This window comes from Rattus rattus, chromosome 8, assembly GCF_011064425.1.
Source record: "Rattus rattus isolate New Zealand chromosome 8, Rrattus_CSIRO_v1, whole genome shotgun sequence".
Taxonomy (NCBI): Eukaryota; Metazoa; Chordata; class Mammalia; order Rodentia; family Muridae; genus Rattus; species Rattus rattus.
The window spans coordinates 36,933,035-36,952,723 of NC_046161.1; the positions used below are offsets into that span (position 1 = coordinate 36,933,035).

The window sequence follows — 19,689 nt, forward strand, 5'->3', positions numbered from 1 at the left end:
CGATGTTTGTCCTGAGCCTTTCTGGGGGATTCCAAGCGTTTTGATATGCGCCCTTTATGTACCATTTCATTAAAATGCCTGAATTTTTATTTTTAACAAAATGTCTCTCAAGAGAATAAGAGACAACAGGAACCACTAATCTTGAAGGATTGGGTGCCAGGTACCAGGCTGGGCAAGTGAATGGGGCATCCAGATGAGCCCCACTGAGGAGAGCTCCCAGCCAGATTTCACTCACAGGGAAGCAGAAGGTCAGAGAAGTGACAGTCGGTTCCACTCCAACAGTGAGAGAGCTAGGGCCGAGCTCAAGTCCTGTTCCTTCCAGCCACACTGACACCAAGGATCCCTGTGGAGGACTACAGGACACAGCTGAGAGACACACGGCGAGGGGCAGAGTTTAAAAGTGTGCTCTTTGAATCTGGAGCCAAGTTACAATGGCTCCCAGATGAGGAGAGGACGGAAACGACTTTTCTTCCTCGAGTATTTGCCTCTTCCTTTCGAATGGTCTCGCTAAGAGTTAACGTGGGCCCTGGCCATTCGGAGAAGCCCTCTTGTTAGTTCTACTGTTCTCCCGCTCTGATATAAGCCCCAAATGTCTTTTCCAATGAAAACGAAATGGAGCAAATGTCTGCGTTTCTATTCTTTTATTTATTCCCCCAATAAAGGCAGCTCAGTCAATCTCAAATGAGTCAGTGCATGTTTACAGAAAGGAGACATTATTTATTTTTGCCTAGTTGAGTTCCACTCCAGACACTTCAATTAGATTTCTGGCAAACGCTCTCACCTTCATTTAAAATTGATCTGCTTGGCAGGGCATCTTTTTCACTTGTTGATATGTTATTTTGTAATTGTTCCCTTCTTTAAAGAGCAATTTTCCTTTCTCCCTGAATAGGTGTTTTTATGTCCCCGAAGTCAGGAAAGACACTTCCTCAGCCTCCTCCACAATGCCACACACAAGAGTGGCTTCCACACAGCCAAGGCCTGGTGTTCGGGGGGTTAATAGTTTACTCACTCGCATTTAAGGGAAGATTGGGCTTGAGGCACAATGACTAGATGAGGACCTTCTCATCAAGGTTTTTTCCCTTAATTTGGTGTTAAGATACATTAAATGTTACAGGCTTAGTGACATGTCTCCATGGTAGGACACTCTCCTAGGGTGTTCCAGAACCTGGGTTCTATCCCTAGCACTGCCTCTTCCCTAAATTTAAACAGCAAAATGATTTAGCAGGTCGATATGTTTTCTTGGGGAATGTGGGGGAGGGCCCTCCTCATCAGCACCCCACCCCCACCCAGAGAAACAAAGGGTAGGATGAAGCCCGGGGGTTAGCAGTCCCGGCCTTTCTAGGAATGATATCAGAATGATGAATGGCACATGTGTGGGAGCTTCAATAGCCGGAGAGGGAAGGCCACTCCTCCCAGCCTTCCACCCCATATTTCCTGCTTAAAAACATCCTTAACGGAGACAGCCACAAATGTCAGATTCACAGCCACTGTATTTCCAAACTAGAGTCCCATCAGAAGCTTTCTGACCAAGATTTACAGGGAGGCAGTCCAAAGAAGGGCCCAGAGAAAGGAGTGAGAGGAGGAGGCCTGGCTCAGTGTAGAGGAGGCAGGAGCCTGAGGTCTGGCTGAGATCCCAAATCTTCACAACATTACTTCCCTTCTCAGCTTCAGCTCACGTACCGCACATTCATCATCACAGAGCAGGAGACCCGGGCAGTTCTGGCTGCCCCCTTGGCCTTGGAGAGAAAGAACCCAGTCTGGTGTGGAGGAAGAGGCCAGCCGCCTTCTGTACCCACCTCGTAGTATTTGCCATCCGAGTAGCAGCCGCAGTTGTGGGGCAAGATGCAGCTCTTGCCGTTGAGGACGTAGCCCGCGTCGCACTGGCAGCCCTCTACGCAGTAGTGATTGCAGTCACTCTTCAGGCGGATGGCAGCACAGCGAGGCTGGCAGACGCTCACGCAACTCTCGTAGTGGCTGTTGGGGGGGCAGGTGACCGCTGGAACAGAAGGGACAACTCAAGTCACAAGGAGCTGTAAATGGCTTTCTCACAGCCTTGCTCAGGGAGGTCAAGGGCGTGGGGTGAGGGAAGAGGTGTGAGGCTGGCCACTTTCCCTCACCCATGCTCTTTGCTTATGAAAAGCCTCTGCCTGACTCCTTTTTGCTTAAAGGACAGACCGGTATGTGCAGACGGAAGGGGCTGGAGTCTCCTCACATAATCTGTCCTTGCTTTAGTGCTGGCTTCTGCTACTCACTGGCCAAGAGGAATCCAAACTTAGGCTAGACAAGGCCTGCACGCCAGCCCAGCCTCTCAGGCTTCATTCACATCAATACCCTTCTTCTCACCTTGCTTACCCAAACTCCCGGTTCTCTCCCTCCATCACACTTGGAGAATCATGAGATAGTGCCCTCCCTCTATTACCGAATGCCACTCACCCTCCCCTCCCAACCTCCACAGATCCTTTAGTCTAAACCAGCAGTTTATTGGCAAGAGAGCCCTGAGCCACGTGATCTCTGAAAATGTGTACTCGTGTGTGCCTGTGTGTGCACAGGAGCAGCTTGACCAGAATCAGTGTGTTCTATGTCCTGAGATGCATCTGAAACTGTGTCTAGGGAAGGCAGGTAACGCACTGGTCAATAGTGCTGAGCTCTGGTATGAAATGCAGGCAGGGTATTTAGGGGCCGAGTCTCAACTTCTTTGTATACATAATGCGGATACCAACAGCACAGGGATTTGCGTGCTTAGGAGAGCTCTGCGCCCGAAGCGTTCAGTAAGTATTAACCCACCATTAACACAAGTCTTGCTTGAGAGTTTTATATCAGCTGCTCTCTTAGTCAATGCATGCTAAATGCACAGCAACCATGCATGTGGGGATGTCTCTACACTACATGGAGGGTTTGGGTTTTTATATATATATATATATATATATATATATATATATATATATATATTTTTAAAGTATAGTTCAAAAGATAAAGCCCTCAGGTCATAGAAAATACACATGGCCTGTGATATCTAACAAATTCCAGTGGATTCTTGCACAAATTGTCTACACACATAGACGTGTGTGTGTGTGTGTGTGTGTATGTGTGTGTGTGTGTGTGTGTGTGTGTGTGTGTGTGTGTGATCCACAGCTCTGGTCTTTCACATGGATGTTAGCATCATCTATAAACCATGCCATACCTTGCCAAACCTTCCCATGCTTTTTCCTGACAATATTTCACCCATTCAGTCTTGAACTCTTGTCTTTACACCACTTCGTGGTGTGTGTCTTTTGTATGACTCTCATGGTATGTATTTTTTTCCTCATTAGTTAGGCTGTAGAATAACTTCCTAGAAGTGGAATTTTTAATCTAAAGAATAGATACACACACACACACACACACACACACACACACCACCACCACCACCACCACCACCATCATCACCATCATCATCACCACCATCATCACCATCACCACCACCCACCATCATCATCATCATCATCATCATCACCATCATCATCATCATCATCATCATCATCTACCAACACTACTATTACTGCAGTGCTGGAGCTCCAGCCCAAGGCCTCACCCTGCCACTGAGCTAAGCTTCCAGACCCCAGGTCTTTGGTAGATCCCACTGAGCTGCCCTGTAAGAGAGGAGGCTATGCCAAGGAACAAAAATGATTTGGCTTCCTGAGGTTTCGACGGTGACAGCCCGAGATTTCTGGAAACGTGGAAAGTAAAAGAGAACCCCCCCCCTCTCTGCTGTGTGTGTACTTGGTTTGCATTCCTCTGAGCCTGGCTACCACCGAATTTGTTTATAGTCATTTTTATGTCCCCTGCGCACTGACTTTTCTCATCTGCTACACCCTGTGTTGTTGGAGTTTCTTCTTACTAGACTGCAAGTGCTCTTTTTAAATTAAAGACGCGCTTTTTGTGTGTCACATGTATCATAAAATATTCATTGTTTGTCTCTGACTTTGCTTCTTCTTTTGAAAATTTGTATTTTTTTAAAAATTATGTTTTTGCCATGTAGAGTTTTTGCACTGTAGAGATGTAAAAATTTTATGAGGTCAAACTTATGAGGTCAAATTTATCTAGCTTTCCTTAATAGCTATGATGTGTGATGGTGGGGGCGGGGGAGGCAAACTCCTTTGTTTTATACTAGTACTTCTGTAATTCAATTTTTAAATGTTTAATCTTTATTCAGTCTGGATTTTATTTTGCACCTGAAATGAAGAAAAGACTAAACTCTTACCTTTTCCCCAGAGAACTTTCCTAACATCTCTCCACTATTCATTACATGGATCTTCCTTTTCCTCAAGTTATTCGAAACCAGGTTGACTACAAACTGATTTCTAATGGTCAGGATCTGCGGTTCTCAACCTTCCTAACGCTGCAACCCTTTAATACAGTTCCTCACATTGTGGTGACCACAAAAACCATAAAATTATTTTGTTGCAACTTTATGACTGTAATTTTGCTGCTGCGATGAATCACAGTGTCAGTGTCTGATAGGCAGAGCATCTAATATGTGACCCCAGGGGGTCGTGACCCAGAGGGCAAGAACCACCGGGTTAGATGGTCAAGCTTTTGCTGACATGCTCAGATTTCAGTATGTGCCCTCCCATCATTGTGTGATGTTCTTGTTAACTTGTGCTAGCTAACTTGCTCCCGCAAGGCTATTAATACTGAGTATTAGTTAATTAATACTATTAATATAGAGCATTAATAGTAAAACATCGTCATTTTCATATCTGAGAAGACACTCATTTCTCTTTCTCTGTATTTAAGACTTTGGATTCTTCTCTGGCATCCAAACAACACTGACAACATGGTAGGTGACCAATAGATACCCGGTGGTCAATATTTTAAAATTTCCCATTTTAAATACTGATTTATTACTTCTCTCACCCTCTAAATTCTCCAGCCTCAGAGGCTGGAGAGTGATGACTGCTTGAGTGTATTGTGGTCAAGAGCATTGCTTTTGTCGAGGCCAGGAGACTTATTTAAAACCGTGCCTATGTGCACTGCAGGGCACACAGAACCCCTGAAAAGCAATGGAGTGGAATGGACAAGCCCTCTAGAGTCAGACTGACCTGGCTATGAAGCCTGGCTCTGTCATTAACTGGCAGGGTCACCTTGCATAGGCTCCTTATGCTCTCTGAACTCATGTTTTCCCCTATAAAGAGGGGGTGATGCTGCAGCTCTCTTCCCATGAGAAGTTTGTAAGCTTCCATAATGAGATAGTTTGAAGCTGCTAATTCATCCCTCCCTTTCTTCTCCTCCTCCCCCATCCCCTCCCCTAACCTACCTACCCCTCTCCTCCCTTCTCTCCTTATCCTTCCCCTCCCCTTACATCCTCTCCCCTCCCCTAACTTCCTTTCCCCTCCCCTCCCCTCCCTTTCCCTTCCATGAGTGACAAAATACTTGGGACTTCCATGGTTTTGATGGTATCGCAGATTGGTAGGAGTAGTTGTTGTAGCAATTCATTTTTAAAAAAAAAAATCAACAGGAATTTGTTAGACTTATAGGAAAATAAGTAAAACAAATCCTTAGTTACTAAAATCACATAGACGGGAAATCCAAAACAATGATGCTAATCAATTTTGATTGATCATCCGCCAAACGTTTGGAGATGGGTCAGAGAGACAGCAGTTCTTGATGCCCAGTAGGACAATTCTCTCTCTACACACTTCCCCAAATTGTCCTCTTATGGGCACTGTTCTCAGTTCTCTGTCAAGAGGGGGTCCACAAATCCACATGCTACATCCTTTGCCAAGCAAAGGGCAAGAGCTATGGAGCATCTAGCCACGATTTGGGCCTTTTACCATGTTCTCAACATCTCCTGCTCCAAGTCCCTCATGAGCAACTAAAATTAGCACAACAGTCTCGCCCGATGGGAATTTAGGCAGGGTTAGTAATTAAGACAATTTATCTCTCGTTTTCCCTCCAAGGCCATTTGTTCAAAGTGGGTAGAGAGCTTTTTGGTGCGTTTACAAATAAGGTAATTGAGTAATAAATTATGCCATTGATAAGAACAGCCAATATTGTTGAGAAAAATTGGCATTCTACCTTGTTACCAATAAAGCACATGTTGAATAAGCAATTTCCCCCATCTTATACCCAACACGTGAAAAATGAACTGGGTTAACTTTTAGAGGAGTGGTGGCCACAACTGCCCAGAGGTCAAAGTTACCTAAAATACACAGGACGTCCTCATCAGGCCTGGCTTTCTTTTGAATGTCTCAAATGGGAAGGCTAAGCCACCCACAGCCACGCCTTGTCCCCTGCCCCGCCCACATGCCATCCTCAGAGCACATTCTTGGTCTCTTCCGTTAGCTTCTTCTTGGTCATTCGCAACCACCACCATCCTTCCTACCCTGTCTTTCAGGTCTCTGTCCCGGTCTCAAAATGCTGAAAAGGAAAAATCTAAGCCACGCTGCACTGGGAACCATTCTCAGTCACCTGTAATGTGTCAGCCTTGGGGAAGCTGGGAGCAGCTGGTCTACGGCAGGGCTAGAATCCCAGGCTGAGGTGGAGGCAAGTAGACTTGAGTCTCAATGCCACAGAAGTCTCCATGGCTAGGTTAACCAATGTGCACAGGACACAACCAGTGCTTTGAAAGAACTCCGAAGAAGAAAGAGGACCAGATTACTGGCATGAAGGACAGGAAGAAATGAATTTATCTAAGTTCTCCAGGCTCTGAGAGCTGGAGAGTGAAGAATGCTTGTGTGTATTGTGGTCAAGAGCCATCACAGAGTAACTTTGTCCTTAGATGGGGGTGGGCGGCAGTCATAGGGCTCCCTAACTCAATTCTGTTTTTCTTCTCATGAGTGACAAAAGCTGAGGCCCATTAGTTGGGGGAGAGTTCTTGTTGCTGTCAGCTCCTTTAAGTCCCTTGTTTGTCACAGCTAGACATGATGGCGTTGGGCATACATTATACCTGTCTGTCCCCCAATACCCCTGCCCACCCCATTTCAGCCATCCCAGAGCATTGGAGCCAATAAGCAAGGTGGGGGGGGAGGTGGGAGGAGGGAGAGGGAGGGGAGGGAGAGGAGGGAGGGGGGGGAGGAGGGAGAGGAGGGGGAGAGGAGAGGGAGAGGGAGCTCCCTGTGACAAACCTCAAGAAGAACCAGGCTCAGCTCCCGTCCCAAACACACTTTCTGACCCTGTGCCATGCTAAGGTCTCTCTGCCAAGAGCCTGTGTTCTGATTTAGAGGAAATCAAGCACGTCAGTCCCACTGTGCTGACTCCAGTAAATCCCCAGGAGACCTGGACATTGCTCTGGCCCCAGACTTTTCACACAGGGTAGTAGATTGTTCTAGACTGTCATCCACGGACATCTCGTCCCCCACCTTCCTTACTCAAGAACTGAACTTGTATGATATAGTCTTGGACTCTTCCCTCCCTCCTCTGCCCACCCCAGTTTCCTTGAATCCAATGGCTGTGGGTGGAATGCAGACCAACTGATCATTAAGGCACAACAGCTCTGCACCCAAACCTCCCCCTTTCCAGGATGAAAATGAGAGCTTGTTCTTCGTGGGGCCTGCTGCCCCCTTATTTAAAGCTCTGAGCACCCGGCATTAATTTGTAGCCATTCTGTATAATCAGACCTTTTATACAAAGAAACGTGCTATAGTTAATGAGACTGGGGTAGGAAAATAGGCCCTGGCAGGTTAACTAAAGACTCACGGTGATTTATTTCACCACCAGTTTTTCCGATGTACACATGCGAATGCCGCCGCACACTCTAGCTAACTCTCCTGTGGTCCACTAGTGTGGGGCATGGGTGTTGGCGTAAGAGTCAAACCCTGCCCTTGCCATTGAGATTGTTAAAGCTCAGTCAAGATACTTAATTCCCTTACATTTCACTTTCCCTTGTCTAGTAGGGTTACTGTAAAGAAGGAATGGAATAATGCTGATAGGGTGTTTTAGCAGTGGGTTTAATCACAGCAAGTCATTAATGTAATGCCACCACCTACGATGCATTGTGTGCCAGGATTCCAATGATCTAATCTGACCCTTCCAGTGTTTCTGCGCATAAATGGTTCAAGCAGCATTGTGGCTGCTCTTCAGAGAAGAAGCTGAGAACCAGGAAGGGGAAGTGAGGTAGTTCATTGATCCTTAATCACCAAGGTGAGGCTTGAATCCACGAACTGAACTCTCCTTTCTAAAGCTTTTAATATTCCGCCATGTTCTACAGGCACAAAGACTAATATATTTATATATATATTTAAATTATATGAATATGTAATGTTAGAATTTATAATATATAAATTATATAAATATCTTATATTATAAATATTTATATATAATATTATTTATATACATACATTTTATATATATATAAGATCATAGACCCATGGGGTTCAAGAGCAATGTTTCTCTACCTGTGAGTTGTGACCCCTCTGTGGATTAAATGACCCTTTCTCAGGGTTCACATATTACATATCCTGAATATCAGATATTTCCATTACAATTCACAACAGTAACAAAATTACAGTTATGAATAAGCAATGAAAAGAATTTTATGGGTGGGGGTCACCACAACAGGAGGAATCATATTAAAGGGTTACAGCATTAGGAAGGTTGAGAACCACTGACTCTTCCCGTGAGTCTCTGGGAAGGGTTTTATTGTGTATTCGGAATTCAAAGGCAGCACGTGATATTCCGTGCTTCAGATAAGTGGCCTCATTCCATCCTCCAGGGTAACCCATCAAATCCGTGGTGTCGAGCCCTCTCTACAAATAAAGAAAGGAGACCGTAGAGGTTACACCTTCTGTTTCGGGTAGCGGGGCTGAGTTCCAGAGTGCATATCCTGAAGTCTGTCTTCCCAATTGCCCTCACATCTATGGAGTTGGAGGACCAGCCTCCCACACACCAATCAGAAACAAGGAGGAGGAAGAAAGAGAGATAGGACTCACAGCACGAAGTGTAGTTCCTCCAGCCGGTCACTGCAACTCCTTGTGTCTGGCAAGTGCTGGCATAGTTCTGTAGCCAGCTGCAGGCTGTCTGCACCGCACCCCCATCGATACAGGAGTCAAAGAGGCAGTTTTTGTAGAAGAAGGTAGGGTTGACTTTGCTGTGACACTTGGCAAACCCAGCGTTCTGGTTGGGGATCAGGCTGCACAGCTGCTGTACTTTGGAGAAACCTTCAACTTTGGCACACGATGGGCAGCGGTCCCCACAGCCCACCTGGCAGAAGGTATCCCTCTTCACCCAGCTCTGGCCAAACTCATTGATACTCAGTGCGAGCAAGCCCATGGGCATCTCCAGGTCATCACCAGGGTTACCATTGTAGCGCCCACAAAGGCCGTAAGTGCTGTTCTGCATGCTCCGGGGGACGGTGATAGACAGGAAAGTTTTCCAGTCATACACAACCTTCAGGCCAAAGTCCGTCTCCACAACCACATGAAAACCGAAGGAAAAGATGTTGATCTTCCCTTGTCCTAACTTCAGGGGCAGGTACAACCGTTCATTGTTGACCTGCAAGAGACAAAGAGAAGAACAGAAAAGCCCAATTGGCCTAAACATGGCTCAGTCCTCCTAGTCATTAGTCTGCTGAAGGGCACATCCCACCCAGAGCTTGCCCAGGTAGGACATGAGCTTTTTGTGTGACACTGTTTGTGCCAGTCAGCTCATGTTATTAGGATTTGAACAGACTTAAATGACTATCCTTTGTACACTAATATGCCTATTTATTTCAGTGCCTTCGGTTTATACAGCATTATTTTCCCTCAGGAGTTCAAATTGTTTTCTCTAAGGTAATGGGAAGATAATAAAAATTCAATTAACGTTGAGAATAAAATACCAAAATCTAGAACTCCTGTGTTTCTATTTCTAGCTCTACTGTGGATTTATTTTAGGCATTCTCCAACTTTATTCCATTTGGGTTTTTTGTTTGTTTGTTTGTTTGGTTGGTTGGTTGGGTTTTTTGTTTTTGTTTTTTTGTTTTTTTGTTTTTTTGGAGGATGACTCCACTCTGTTGGTTCCTCTGCCTGGCAGGCCTCTCACCACTCATCAGCATCTCTCACATCCTCAGGCTGTGCTCCCATGTTACCTCTCCAATAAAGCAAGATTTTCTGAGTCCATGGTCAGTGGCACCCCTTCCTTGCCTGGACAAGCACAGCATGCCACACCTATGATTCCCTTATATTCTTCTCTACTTTGGGCCAAGATCCAACATGTGCACATCGCCAAGTGTGCACCACAGCCTGCCTCGAGTGACAACCCGTTATAGCTGCTTTTGTCTCACCTGCAAGATTATAAGTGACCAAAAGGCAGGAACCATTGTGTCTCCCGTCTCCTCAGGACTTCCTAAGTGCCCCACAGTTTAGTTTCCGAAATGAACCAAGCACACCATCCTAGTCCCATTGTCTCCTATGATTAACTATGGAAGGTGTTTTCTGTGTCCCAACAAGGACCCTCGTCCCCAGTCACTGTGGCTGTGGTACAGTGATTGCTCAGATGACCTTGGTCCACCCAAGGGAAACCTCTGGCTGATGAATGACCCCCATTTGGTGACCAGCTCCATGTAGGCATGTTCAGAGTATCCAGCATCCGAGTATCTAAAGCCAGTCTTTATCTCTTCCCCTAGGCTTTCCCTGGCTTCCTTAAGAAGCCCCATCTTGGGGCTTGCTTCTAGGGAACCTTCCACAAGATACCAAAGGGCATCCTCCATTCATGCTGTTTCTCTAGGTCAAGTCTCTCTCCTCAACACTCAGCTCATCTCTCTCTCCTTCTATGCATATTTGCCTCGGCAGAATCCACTCATCCCACAGACGTTAGTGTGGTGGTACTGTGTCCCAAGCATAGTGATAGGCCGGGGCCCGGGAAGGGCCCTTTCCTCCTGCATATAACAAGGCAAGGACTTGAACAGATCCTTTAACGGGATCATTGATAAAAGCAGTGACGTAGGTTCAGAGATTCCTCAGACTCAGCCTAGGGACAGAATCAGTCGGATCCACAGATGACAATACTCACATGGAGTCTTAAAGGATGCACAGTAGGTGAGACAAAGGGGGATGAGAGTGACTGTAGGGTGCTGCCTTTACGCAGGTGAAGGCAGACAAGTTAGGCCAAGGCCATGATTGGACAGAAAACAAAAATAAGGCGGGACAAAGCTTCTGTAAGGCAGGAGAGAAAAGGAAGAAAAGGAGAATCAAGATGGAGATGGGGAGGGATGACCCAGATCCGGGTGGTCTTGAATTGCTAAGGTGGCTGGGATGGATTTCTGTGGGCAAATTTATCTTATCTAGGTGGGCGGTTTATATCCTTATCAACTGGTTGTGCGTTTATTGTGTGGATGTATTGTGGACTGAGAATTAATGTATAGATCTGATTGTTAGGTTACAGCTTGTTGAGTCTTGATTTTACCCGGTAGTTGGGAGTTTATACCTTAACTACCAGAGTTTATACTCTGCTGGGAGTGTGGGCAGAGTCCGTGGCAGGGAGCCATGATAGGCCAGCCGCTGCTGGACTTCTAGAGTCCTGATTTTACAGGGTGGCTGGAACCAGAGAGTTTGAGGCCAGCAGAGAGCCACCGGGAGAGATACTAATCTGAGATAAATTCGCGCTTGTTCCAATGTCCCGCTGGAGCCGAAACTAACAAGGGAGCTAGACTGGTAGGATATGTGAAGGAACTGGTTCGCCATTTTTTTTATTTTTACTGCAACAAGTGATGATAAGGGAACTTCAAGAAAGAGCATTCTTCAAGCAAAGGCCCAGACAAGATAGAGCATCTTAGTCATAATGAAAGATGATTGCACCTTAGGGCTGATTGATCATCAAACGCATCCTTGGGAGTGGAGGATGAATCTGAGGGCAGAAAGGCTGGAAGGACTGCAGTCAAGGACGCCTCGTTGTCAGTGTCTGGTCAAAGAGACTGTGCCAGAAAGGCTGACCCATGGCAGTCGAACTTTGGGTAAGGGGAATTGGCTAAGATGACGGGATAATTTAAATGGAATAATGAGATCAGAAGTCAGACTACAAAATACACTGCACATAAAGTAACACGTAGGAGATCCAGGAAGAAGACTCACAGAGGGGATTTGTTAGGAAGGGAGCAGTGATGGGAGAGAGCCTGAGGAGAGGTAGGCTTTGGTCTAGAGTACGCATGCTTGTGAGTAGGAGGGCAAGTTAAGGCTGAAGAGTTAGGAGGAAGGGAAGGGGGCGGACGGGGGTTAGGGACATCCATAGAGACAATGAGAAGGAGCCACGTCTGCATCTGGACTGGGGAAGAATGAAAGGTAAGTCATTAAGAAGCAGAATTTAAGAATGGAAGCAGGAGAAAGAGAAGGTGGGACACAGCCCTTTTTTTCCCCAACAGGAGCCCTAAAGGTGGGCCATATGCAAACAGATGACAGCCCAGCAGGTCACCAGGGAAATAGAGTTCACAGGAGGTCAGGCTCACCCTAAAGGCTCAGTCTTGGCTGACAAGTGCAGCTCGCCTTTCTCTCGATCTGGGCTCTTTACTATGTGATATCGCACAGGAGACACCACCCCAGCGAGGCAGAGTAATGGGATTAAACCTTGCACATGTCACTGACAAAGAGAACCTTGAAAGAAAGCAAGTCCCCCGACTCTGACCAGCTCAGGTCTCCCCATCTCTGTTGCCTCTTGAGTGCTCCCTCTGTCATAGCCCACTGTCCTGACTGATTCTCTCTGAGAATAAGGAGTAGAGAAATGGAGACCCAGGGAGAGGGGTTCAGAAGGGAAGCAGGAGTTTGATGTTGTAAAAGGATTGATGGAGGGAGGTAAGGGTACGTTAGGGGTGAGGAGACAACACAGAGGTGATTGTGGGCAAGAGTACACACTTAAGTACCTCCAAGTCCAAAGGCAAGTGGATCTATCACCCCTGACGATACCAACTCCCAGCGTATTTCAGACCCTTCCTGTAAAATCCCGATATTCTACTTCCACAGAAGCGTCACACATTGTCTATTAGCCACACTCAGCCACATGTGCCCCAGAAGAGCTATGAACAGTGCCCAACACATCATGGATTTACATAAAGCGTTTTAAGTGTTTTGGTTGTTGTTGCTTGCTTGTGCAAATGTGTGTGTGTATGTGTACATGTGTGGTTGTATGTATTGTGTATGTTTGTGAGGATGTCTGTATGTGTACATGTGTGTATATATGTCATGTATTTATATATGTATATGTATGTGTGTATATATGCATGTGTGTGAGGGTGTATGTATGTGTATTTGTCATAGGTGTATGTGTGTGTATGAATGTATACGTGTATATGTATGTGTGTCTGTGTATATGTGTCTATGTTTGTGTGTAACTCAGGTATTAGCTGTGGAGATGATATTTTGTGGCAATATCAAAGAAATGAACAGACCTGCATGACCACCCTCAAGTAACTTGTGATAGCATGATGTAAATGCTGTGTTAACAATGCCACACCACACAGTTGAGGAAAGAATGAAAATATTGTATACATACAGAACAGATACAAACATACACACGACTTATGGCGTTGGTTTGGCCTGTGGATGTGAAAGCTGTGGTGGCAGTCTGCCTTTGCTGGAAATGAGATCACGAGTTGGCACTTCGTGATGGTTGCTTTAAACAACTCACTCCGATTTCCTCCTGCAGGCTTCAACCTCACACCCACACCCTGCCTTCTCTCCAGGCCTGCCCCGATGCTTCCCTGACCGAGGCACTCTCAGCTCATGGCAGATGGGCTCCTTCAGGTTTGGATCTGCATCATCTCTTCCGATACAACCCCACCCCTCAGAAGCCCTAACACAGACCAAGAGGACTTCTGCTGTCTTACGGCCCTGCATGGATCATTCTGCAGGCTTTGTAATTACACTGACATTAACGGCTAAGAGGCTGTCTCTCCCGTCAGATTCTGTTTCTCCCTTATGAGAGAAACCGTGCTTAATTATTTTTACTGTTTTCACTTTTTATGCTGTCGTGTAAAACAATCTTTGGCTGAGAAGACACTTTCTGCATAACCATGAGGACCTGGACTCGAATTTCAAGAATCCACGGAAGGCTGAACAGGGTAGTACATGTCCTTGATCTGGTATTCCTGTGGGAAGGCGAGAAGCATAAACAAAAGAATCTATGGGTGCATCCAGGCCAGCTAGCCTGGTGCACTGAGTGATGAAGGAGAGACACCATCTCAAACGAGGTGGAATTCAAGGGCCGGCATGCAATATTGTCCTATGGCCTCTACACGCAGGCTGTGGAATGTATGTGTTTATACTCAAACACATGAATGTGCGTGCACCCGTACAGATTGGTTTTTTAATTTTTTCATTTCTTAGCACAGAGCAGCTTGTTGAACCGAACTGTGCCAGAGTGAAGCTTGAAAGCCGAGTAAGAGCGTGGGAGGGGCCCAGAGGCCTCCCGGACACGAAGGGTGTGGATTGCTGGTACCTCGGGTTATGGCATGGGAGGGACAGACTCTGTCCAGCTCGGGCTGTACCCGGCAAAGCCCCAGCTCCTGCAGTGTCCCTGCAGTGGCTAACCTTCTGCAGCTCCCCCTCAGTCACCCCGCCTGGTCTATAGAGAGTGCGTTTACTTCTAGTTTCATTTAGCCTTGTTGATTTTCTCACTTCCTGCAGCACAGTTCGGTTCACAAGAAGGTCAGAATCATAGAAGAATCTCATGTCCCAGCGAGTGACTTCTATGTCACCCTCCATTTCTAAGAGCAGCGGTGGTGACCTGGGGCTCTGGGCTATCCAGTTGGTCCTGTACTTTCTCTCACTCTGTCATGATGACAACCATTATTCTTCAGCTATGGTGACTAATAATAACATCATAGGAGAAACAAATGCAAATCACTGAATAAGCAGGTCCCGTAATGCATATTAATAATTCAAAGTAACTGCTAAATCCATCCCATGGGCTCACAAAGTAAAAAGGCCTCCAGTACATCCTGTTTTGGCCTTCTTGTCAGGAGTTTGAAGGCTGTCGACTCTGTTCCCAGCATGGCACTTAGGAAGAAGGGTCCTGGCCCAGAGTCCTCGTACCTCTTTTATCTCCTCATCCTTGATGTTCTTTTCTCTCTAGGCGCCCCTGTTGTGAGTAGCATCCTATAGCCCAGAAAGATCCACGGAAGCCTTAACTAGTGGTATCTGTGAATGTAGCCTATACTGGGAAACAGTCTTGAAGGACATAACTACGATGGGATGAGGTCGTGTAGGTTAAGTGAACCCCACATCCAAAACTGACCACCCTTAAAAGAGAGACCTGACACTGAGAAACAGTGCAGAGGACCCCCGTGGCTCTCATCCATCCATGGACCTCAGGAGACTGAGACAGGGCTCATGCCTGGAAGGTGGGCTGACTCTGTGGGGCTTAAGCCCACAGTGGAAAGGAAGAAAAATTAATGCCCAAAAAAAGTGGGGAAGTAGTTCCTCTGAAGGAGAGAGTGGCATGAAGTGGTCATGAATAGCTAGGTAGTAACTTTTGTTTGCCTGATTTCTTCAATTTGACACAAGCTAGAGTCATCTGGGGAGAAGGAACCTCACCTGGAAAAAAATTCATCCATCAGATTGTCTATAGGCAAGTCTGTGGGAACACTTTCTCCATTAATGACTGATGTAAGAGGGCCTAGTGCTACCCCTGAGCTTATAATGATGTGTATACACACACACATATACATCACACACACGTACATATGTATGTATGCATGTATGTATGCATGTATGTATGTCTATCAAGCTAAGCAATCCAGTAAGCAGTCTCCTCCATGGTCTGTTCATCAGCTCCCGCCTTGAGTTCTTCCCTTGGCTTTCTCTGAGGATGTAAGACGAAGGCCATATAAACCTTCTCTCCCCAAGTTGCTTTCGGTCCCAGTGCTTATCACAGCAATAGAAAGAGAATGAAGACAAGAATCCAATGGTGTGTGCACATAACTAGGAAGAACTTACATAAAAACCAACCTCCCGAAAACCCGTGCAACCTCGCTGCTGAGAGCATGCAAGGCCAGGCGGAAGCGGGCATGCAGTCAAGCAGCCCGGCAAGGCTTATCGGCAGATAAATGTATTTTAAAGGGGAGTAACATCCAACAACCTTGAAAGGCCAACCAAGTGGAAGGGTAGTGAATATCAAAAAGATAATTAACAGCATGAAAATGTATAAACCTAGGTGTGGGAATGTATCAGATGAGGGAAAGAGGAGAGGGCACAGTGAGGTAATGCTCTGATGACGCGAACAATACCTTTGTTTTAACCTCTGATGAAAGTGGAATGGACAGACGGTGTCATATATGTCTGCTAGAATTTTAATCTCAGGGCTGGAGAAGTGATGTAGTTGGTAAAGTGTTTGTGCACAAGTTCCTGGAAGCTACATAAAATGCCAGGCACATGCTTATAAACCTACCACTGAGGTAAAGGGACAGGAGAGTCCCAGAGTTGTGTTGGCAAGCTAATCTGGTGAGTTCCAAGCTCAGTGAGAGAGCCAGTCTCAAAAAATAATAATTGGGGCTGGAGATAGAACTCAATGGTTAAGAGCATTGGCTACTCTACCAGGAGACTCAGGGTTCAGGTCCTAGCCGCCCACATGGTGGCTCACAACTGTCTGTAACTTCTCTTTCAGTGGATTTGACCACTGCACTCTCTTGGCCTCTATGGGCACCAGGCACACGTGTGATGCATAAGCACACATATGTACAGGCAAAGAATCCATACACTTAAGCTAAAATAAAAAATGAAAAAATAACAGGAAGATGAATAAAGGAAAATACCTAATGTTGACCTGCGGCTTACAAACACAGACACGGACATAGACACAGGCACACACACAGACACACATACACAGACACACACACACAGACACATATACACACACAGACACATACACACACATACGACACACATACACAGACACACATACACAGACACACACACAGACACACACACAGACACACACACATACATATACACACAGAGATACACAGACAGACAGACACACACACATACATAGAGACAGACAGACAGTCAGACAGAGACAGTCAGACACAGAGAGACAGAGAGAGACAGAGAGACAGACACACACACATACACACACATACACAGAGACAGAGACAGACACACAGAGGTAGACAGATAGACAGACAGACACACACACAGAGACATACACACAGAGACAGATATACATACATATGTATACGCACATTTGCACACACACAGACACACACAGAGACACACAGAGACAGACAGAGACAGACAGACAGACAGACACACACACACCTAGAGAGGCATGGACACCTAGATGCATGACATGTGCATTTGCTTATTCAGTGTCTCAGATTGCTAAAGAAGTGACCAGCAGCAGAAGGAAACCCACAGGAACCTTAAAAGAAAGGGATCATACTGTTACTTCATTCATTCACTTGACAAACGTCACTGTGTAAGGGTCACAGTTCCAGTCCAGCCTGGGCACCAGAGTGAGACTCTGTCAGAAACAAAAGAAAAGCATTCTAGCAACATACTAAGGCTGCTGCCTCAGATGCTAAGTAAGCTTATCCAATTATTGTAAAACGAAGGCAGTCCTAGAAGCTGTATCTTCTCTTCCTGAAAGCTAACAGATTCCCAGGAAGAAGAGAAACCAGAAGGGCTCCTCGAGTAATTCTAGCCTGCTGTATTTAGCTTAGTCCATTTTATATATTTCACCATTCAAAGAGAAAGTCTACAAGATGCCAAGAAGTCCAATTGGAGGTTGTGAGTATACCACAGGCCTATGGGGTCCACATTAGGAAGGTTCATCCCCTAAATCAGTGTCCGTGAATCAGCTCTGCAGAGTCTACTGGCTAGCTGGCTGGTTTCAGCATCAGTCTCAGATAAGACAGTGGATCAGAGAGGGTTGCTCTGCCATGGGGCCGCTATCTACAGACTATTTGTGGAGTACACTCTTGGCATCATGGCTAAAGAAGACTTCATGGAGGAACGGGTAGACAAAGGGTCAGGGAGTCCGTGAGTAAAGACAGTGTGGAGAGTCCCCCCCACAATGCTTCAAATGTGAGCAAGACTCTGAAACTCAGATGCTACGGCCACCAACAGGGAGAATGGAAATGGTCAGGGAGGCCTGAGCAGGCAGGTGCCATGTGGATCTCAACAGAGGATGGCGGATGAGGGCACTAGTGTCACTGAGAGAACCACAGACTGTGCCAGCCATGCAGTTTCTTACAGATGAGCAACAGCACTAGAAGACCATGGGATTGCCCATGGTTACACAGTGGTTGCCAACATTAGATTTGAATCTAGATCTTTGCCCTTGGTGAGGTGTCCCCTGCTATGATCTAAGGTGTATGACTCCCACTGCCTCTGCTCTCACTTTGGTGCCTGTGACTTGGGCAAGCCTTTGCTCTCTGAGCCTGTTTCTTGATCTGAAATAAAGAGCAACAGAAATCCCCTGTGATGATTTGTATATGCCAGGGAGTGGCACTGTTAGAAGGTGTGGCCCTGTTGGAGTAAGTGTGGCCTTGTTGGAGTAGCCCTATCACTTATGGGTGTAGGCTCTAAGACCCTCATCCTAGCTGCCTGGAAGCCAGTATTCTGCAAACAGCCTTCAGATGAAGACGTAGAACTCTCAGCTCCTCCTGTACCATGCCTGCCTGGATGCTGCCATGTTCCAGCCTTGATGATAATGGACTGAACCTCTGAACCTGTAAGCCAGCCCCAATTAAATATTGTCATTTATAAGACTTGCCTTGGTCATAGTGTCTGTTCACAGCAGTAAAACCCTAAGACATCCCCCAAGGTCTCTTTCTCATAACACACAATTACTGCCTTTGTATTCTGCACCACCATGGCTAAGCAGCACCCAGCTGGCCTGGGATACTACCTCCACAGTTGCTGAATCAACTGGAGGTTGGCCCTTGCTACTTACCAGCACAGTGTGCTTGTAAGCCCGGTGGATCACAATGCTGTAGCCAAACACGGTCACATCCACCTGCTTCACCCACAAGGCTAGAGATGGGTCCCGGTCCTCATTCTTGGCTGTGACAATGAACTTTGGGAAGGAGTCTGAAATTGATCTGCTTCCTGTGGTGCAGAGAATGAGAGGGCAACTGGTCTGGAAGTCAAAAGGGTAGCCATCAAAAGTGAGGTAGTGGCCATAGCCGGAGACGATACAGGAAGCATCAGTACGGGGCTGGCAGTAGTATAAGCCACTTTCTTCCATACAGTATTCATCATCCCTGCAGGGAATGGTCTCACAGTGGACACTGTTGTCTGTGCCATTGCAGTAGCAGAAGATCTGGCAGTCCTGGTCTACCCAGAAGGTCTCATTGGTGGCAAGTTGATGCCCCTCAAAGTTGCAGCCGCACTCGCTCCGAGTTACACACTGGCTGCCCTGCAGTGCATAACCTTCATCACACTGGCATCCCTCAGAGCAGCTATCCACACAGATGGGGCCCAAGGCCAGCGTCTCACAGGTCTCTGTACATGTCATACACTCCTCGAAATGGCTGTTCTCCGGGCATTCAAGAGCTGAGGGTGGTCAAAGAGAAGACAAGTTTGAAAAATGAACAGAGGGCAGAGACAGACGTATATGTGTATGTGCACATCTGTGTGACTACATATGTGCATGCAATCATGACAAGGAGCTTAATGAAGCCATGGAATTGAATACTGTCACCCTCACTGGCATGACCGAGGGTCAGAGGACACTCCAAGGCTCTGTTTGTGTACTTGATCATCTATGCAGAAGATTCTTTGTCTATGATCCATACTGATC

General features: G+C 46.4%; 1 protein-coding gene across 2 annotated transcripts in view; it reads right to left on the minus strand.

Annotated features, from left to right (window-relative positions):
* Positions 1-19,689, minus strand: part of LOC116906564 (tubulin-specific chaperone cofactor E-like protein) — a 143,779-nt gene that overhangs the window by 20,567 nt on the left and 103,523 nt on the right. For both annotated transcript variants that reach the window (XM_032909277.1, XM_032909278.1), the window contains 3 exons: positions 18,841-19,442; positions 8,910-9,471; positions 1,797-1,996 (listed from right to left, as the gene is read on the minus strand). In XM_032909277.1, the coding sequence (XP_032765168.1) occupies positions 1,797-1,996; positions 8,910-9,471; positions 18,841-19,442 (1,364 nt within the window). The remainder of the gene's footprint in view (positions 1-1,796; positions 1,997-8,909; positions 9,472-18,840; positions 19,443-19,689) is intronic.